The sequence below is a fragment of the Miscanthus floridulus genome, chromosome 16 (assembly GCF_019320115.1).
Source record: "Miscanthus floridulus cultivar M001 chromosome 16, ASM1932011v1, whole genome shotgun sequence".
Taxonomy (NCBI): domain Eukaryota; kingdom Viridiplantae; phylum Streptophyta; class Magnoliopsida; order Poales; family Poaceae; genus Miscanthus; species Miscanthus floridulus.
In genome coordinates, this window is record NC_089595.1 from 20,999,883 (window position 1) to 21,005,947 (window position 6,065).

The 6,065-nt window shown below is 46.2% G+C and overlaps 1 protein-coding gene across 1 annotated transcript; it reads left to right on the forward strand.

The window, feature by feature from the left end:
- Positions 1–300: 300 nt before the first annotated feature.
- On the forward strand, positions 301–5,686 carry LOC136510394 (uncharacterized). The gene is made up of 3 exons (XM_066504858.1): positions 301–305; positions 1,349–1,740; positions 5,520–5,686. The coding sequence occupies exons 1-3, from the start codon at positions 301–303 to the stop codon at positions 5,684–5,686; spliced, it is 564 nt and encodes a 187-aa protein (XP_066360955.1).
- Positions 5,687–6,065: the final 379 nt, after the last annotated feature.

Here is a 6,065-nt window from a genome sequence, read left to right on the forward strand (position 1 = left end):
CCAAATTACAAGACGTTTTGGCTTTTCTAGATACGTTGTATTTGCTATGTACATAGATATATACCATGTCTAAATACATAGTAAAGACAATGTATCTAGAAAAGCCACGGCTTCTTATAATTTGGAACGGATTTAGTACTTGGGTAGGATGGGTTAGTGTTTGTGTCAATCAAACGTGACCCACTTGCATGCTGACTTTGAACCAATGCAAGAGCTGGATCGTCGCGCACGTGTGTGTATTGAACACGTGGACACAGGATATGTCGAAGACTGGCCTTTGGTGGGTCCACCCCACTACGCATGAGGTATGTATGAGGTGGTTTTCAGTGGCAAACGTTCTGTCGTTCATGGCACAAGGTTAAAAGGCAGCAGCAAGTGTGCGGTGCGGTGCGGATGCAATGCACGCGCATGAACTTAGCCATGACGTGGATGTGCACTAGTTTAATCCATGCTTAGCTAGTTAGGTACTGCTTTCTCATTATCCTCAGAGGCCAGGGGGCAGAGCTTAGCCAGGTAATTAACTATCAGGAGTATATTATATTATTATACAAATTAAATCCAGTAGTAGTGCAGTGCGAGGCGTGTGCTGACTCTGACCTCTGCCGTGTGACGAGCTTGACTGCTGCTTGCCTTTGCCTTTGCCTTTGCCTTGCATGCAAATCATCATCCTCCATCCGGTCGCTAGCTACTCGTGGATCAGTGGACGACGGAAGCTTCGTTCGTCGGATCGCACGCACGCACCCGTGCCGGGGGTGCGCGTGGGGCCAGTCCCGGTCCCACGGCCAGGGAAGAACAGGAGGAAGACTCGTTCGCCGGTGACATGGCGATGGCGTTGCTTGGTTGGTTGGTACGGTCTGGTCCGCCCGCTCACCCTTGACGGCACTGCAGCAGGCACCACGTATGGAGGCCGGAGGGGGGAGCAGCACTGCAGCAGGTATGGATGAAAACGGGACTGGAAATTCCCGTCCCGACCGATATCGTATACCGCATTAACCGATCGCATACCGTTTTTACAGGAAAAACAGGAAACGGGAAAAAATACAGGAATTGACGGCGGGAACAGGAACGGAATCAGGGAAGGGGTTTTCCCGACCGTATTCATGGTTTCCGTATTCGGCTGAAAATATTACCGGCGGTATTTCCATATTTTGTACACCTATACCTCATATTCAGCCCACATCAACATGTAGCCCAGGAAACTCTCGCGCGGCCGCGCCACTGGCCCAGCCTAGTAGGCACTCCCCGTCCGTCCCCGCGCGGTCGAACAAAACCGGCGCCATCGCGGCATCGCCAAACCCTAACCGTCCGTCCATCCCCGACTCGTTCACGCGAATCACGCCGCATCCAGGTTTCGGGCGCCGGCGCGCCGCCTCCAGGGTCCGCCTCCAGGCGTAGGCGTCGCCTCGGCTAGGCCTCCAGGCTCCCGCGGCCACTTTCCCAGCCGGCCAGACCCTCGGTGCCCCGCCTCCGCCTCGCCCCGTCGCGCGCCGTCCGGCCTCCTCCCCACCAGCCGTCCTCCTCCGCCCCCGCTGTCAGCCCCCGTGCCCCGCCTCCGGCTCCGCCGGCGGTCCCCTACCGCCCCCAACCGGCCAGATCCCCAGCGGACCAATGACGCCGCCGACTGGGGTCCTGCCGCCTCTGCTGCTGGCTCGTCAGGATCCAAGCGCCGGATCATCCTGGAGCTGCCACTACCGGCGGTGGTGCTTATCACCACGCTTCCTACTCCAACTCCAACACCAGGTAAACTAAATCACCCTAACACAGTTCAGGAGATCTTATGTGATTTGAAAAGATGGGTGTTTCTGTCGATGGAAGGGGAGGAATCTGAAGGGGAGTGGGCTATAGTCGTTTGCCGATTTTTTTTATTTTAGCTTTTTTTTAAGTTTCTCACAAATACACACCTGGCGGAAAAAATTCAAAAAATGAACCCTTAGCTCGGCGTCCGCCGCCAGCGTCTCTGGCGCGAGCTGGGTCGACGCCAGAGACGTCGGCGCCCAGCTCAGCTCCCTGTACGAGATGTGAAACTAGGAAAGCGGAAGAGATGCGTCGAGAAACATGGAGGACTGCCTCTGCACCCAACCCTCTGCTTCCACTGTACTTTGCGCCCAGTGCGTGCTCTGCCTCTGGTTCTCGTACGTGGGTCCGTGTCTGGGTGGACGATGGTCTCGCCGCATGCATGCATGCATGTGACTATATGTTCCTCGCGTCAAAAGTTGGGGCACACAGATCAGAGGACTGATGACCCACACGACCTGCGTGCTTTCCTTCCTTCCTTCATGGAGTATTTGTTCTTTTTTCTTTCATTTCTCCTCCGGTTCTTGATGCCTCCATATGATGGGTCCAATGTTTCAGAGCTTACACTATATACAACCACGTGCTTCCTTCCTCCGCCCCACAAGTAAAGGCGATATCGGACTTGTCGCCCAAATTAAAGATGTATCAAAATGATTTGTATAGCCTTTATAAAAAAAGTACTAGTTGACAATGATAAACTGTCATATATATATAGTGTCTTTCTTTCTTTATAAAATAAATTATGAAACAATTAGAGGAGTTGGTACATCAGAGAGCTTTAGTCAAAGAGTCAAACTATCATAAATCTCGATACTTTTTTTTCATAAATTTGACTTTAGCCAAACCTATAATTAAGGCCTAGTTTAGATTGTAAGTTTTTTCACTCTCTCTCCATCACATCAAATCTTTGGACGCATGCATGGAGTATTAAATGTAGATAAAAAAAATAACTAATTACACAGTTTGATTGTAAATTACGAGACGAATCTTTTGAGCCTAGCTAGATCATGATTAGACAATAATTATTAAATACAAATGAAAATGCTACAATGCCAAATACTGATTTCTAACCCCAATCTAAATAAGGTGTAAGGCCTCTTTTTTCGAATGGAAGTGAGCAGAGGTAAACATCAGATAAGGTGTCAAAAGGAATGGCCGAGTAGCTACGCCGTCCAAGTCATGGGTGAATGGGTGATGGATGCTGCCTCGCTCCCAGTCCCAGGCTGCTCTGTACGTACTCGACGTGCGCACGTACGGCGGGAGATGGAGATGGTGACACGCACGTAGTACTGACATTAGGAGTACAAGTACATACAGTGATGCTACAGGGGAGTACGGTACGGTCCAGTAAAAGAGAGGGCATGCATGCAGCACTTGGTAGAAATTAGCTGTTATTATCTATTGCCTAGCATTAGCATTAGGAGTACTGATAGTTTATATACAACTTCAAATTACTGTCGAACCATCTAGGCCTTGTTTATACTGGAATTAGGAATCAGTATTTGACACTGTATCACTTTCATTTGTATTTGACAATTATTGTTTAATCATGGCTTAACTAGATTTAAAAGATTCGTCTCGTAATTTATAATCAAACGGTGTAATTAGTTATTTTTTTATCTACATTTAATACTCTATATATGTGTTCAAAGATTTGATGTGACGGAGAGAGAGTGAAAAAACTTACAATCTCAACAAGGCCCTAGGCCTTGTTTAGATTGTAAATTTTTGTAATCTGGACACTGTAGCACGTTTCATTTGTATTTGACAAACTTTGTCCGATCATGGACTAACTAGGCTCAAAAGATTCGTCTTGTAATTTACAACTAAACTATATAATTAATTATTTTTTTACCTACATTTAATATTCTATATATATATTAAAAATTAATATAATGGAAAGAAAATAAAAAAACTTGGAATTTAGAGATAATCTAAATAAGGCCCAGTAGCAGCTAGATCTAAACAGCCCCAGCGGTCAGGTAATAAAAGGAAATCCCCATGTTTAGTTTGAGGAATTTGGATTTTGGGTTACTGTAGCATGTTCGTTTTTATTTGATAAATAGTGTTTAAATATGGACTAATTAGGCTTAAAACGTTCGTCTCGTAATTTCCCATCAAACTATGCAATTAGTTTTTCTTTTCGTCTACATTTAATGCTCTATGCATAGGCCACAAACATTCAATATGACAGGTACTATAGTAGCTTTTTAAAAGTTAAGGCGGAACTAAATAAGGTCTTAATTTCGCTCTGTATGGTAACTGGTAAGTACCACTGTGTCGAACTGTCGATGATAGGAAAGCTCACAAAGTAGTACCCCTGCAGGATCAAAAACATTTTTTAGAAGCACTAGTGCATGACTGCTGTGCTGCTGAGCCTGCTACCGCGCGCGCACTAGTGCACTGCTGCATACGGAGTACGTGCAGTACATGTACTAGTACGTGACAGGGACACGACGTGACGAGGGAGGGGCAGTCCCTTCGCCCACTGCTACACGACCTGTGACAGTCTGCTGCTCTGCTCTGCCTGCCGTAGACCTGTGGCTCAGCGTTTCCAGTGCCTGAGGTGCTGTTTAGTTTTTAAAATTTTATAAATTTTTTTAAAATTTTTTGTCACATCGAATCTTTAATGTATATACAAAACATTAAATATAAATAAAAAATAAAACTAATTATACAGTTTAGACGAAATTTATGAAATAAATTTTTTTAATCTAATTAAACTATAATTTAATACTAATTACTAAATAACTATAAAAATACTACAATATCATTTCACCATAAATTTCGCAACTAAACCAGACCCGAGCCCCGCACGCTGTCCTGCCTCGTCCCATCGCTGCCACTCCGTCGCCCACGCCTCTGAGAGGTCGTCCGTGTGAGGCGTTGCGCCCACCGGTGCCAAAAAATTTCTCGCGCATGTCTGGTCAATCTTGTTGTGCAATCTTGTTGTGCCTGGAGCTCTAGACGGCCCTGTTACGTCACGGCAACAGCGTTGTCGCATCAGGAACTCTCGCACAGGGAGCTGAGTTCAGCGCCAGCGCCTACGGCGTCGAGCTCGGTGCCAACATCGATAACATCAAATTAAAGATTTATTTTCTAAATTCTTTTCACCAAAGATTTATTGGTGAGAAGCTTTCGAAAAAAAGACTAAAATATAAAAAATTCGATAGTTGTTTGCTGTTTGCTGTCATCTTAGATGCCCTTTCAATAAAACTGACACAAGGTGGGAGTTATATTTTTAGGCTTCTCGCGAGACAAACATGAAGAATTTTGGTTTTTAGTTTCTCTATTGTGTTCCAGCTGTTTTAACGCTTATTTGGGTAACAGCGGGAGCAGAGTGCTTATTTAAAACGTACACGGTTACAATATTCATCATTACTGCGGTCCCCATGCTGAATTCTTACCGTAATTTTTTCTCTTGGTAGGATCTAAGATGGGTCAACAAGTGATTTACGTCTTGTTTAGTTGGACCCCAAAGTCCAAAAAGTTGCTACAGTACCTGTCACATCGAATGTTTGCGGCCCGTGCATGGAGCATTAAATGTAGACGAAAAGAAAAACTAATTGCACAGTTTGGTGGAAAATTGCGAGACGAACGTTTTAAGCCTAATTAGTCAATGTTTGGATACTATTTGCCAAATAAAAACGAAGGTACTACAATAGCCCCAAATTCCAAATTTCGCGAACTAAACAAGGGCTTATATCTGTCTAGTACAACTCCAGCATGGGTTTCTTTGCCAAGTGGAGGTGGCACTGATAGTGACAGTGGTGCTGGTGCAGCTGATGTAGGCGGCAGTGGTGGTGACAGCGGTGGTGGCAGTGGTGCTGCTGGTGGTGGAAATGGTGGTGCTGCTGATGGTGGTGCTGCTAACGGTGGCAAGGGTGGATAACAAGGAATAGATATAGCAAATACCATCATTAATTTGGACTTGTACTTGTGAGTTATGATCTCTCTGATCTAAGCTGGCAGCTGGGCATATCGTCTTTGGACAGTTGGCTTGGCTGTTGCCTTGCCGCCTGGTGGCTGCCGGTCATTGAGGGCGCCTTTGCGTGGGTGGTTGCGGCCGGCTCGGCCCGCCCACGACGCCCAGGCCAGTCTTGGCCGGCCTCAACCGTTGCAACTCATCTTGTTTGCCTCCATCTACGAAACGAATCAGGCTGCATTCAGAACGTGTTTGTGTGTCTATACCATAGAAGTGTGGGTTGGTAGCCTTACCAGTTACCACCAGAGAAGGCCTCACAGGCATTTCGTCGAGCAGCTGGTGGGCA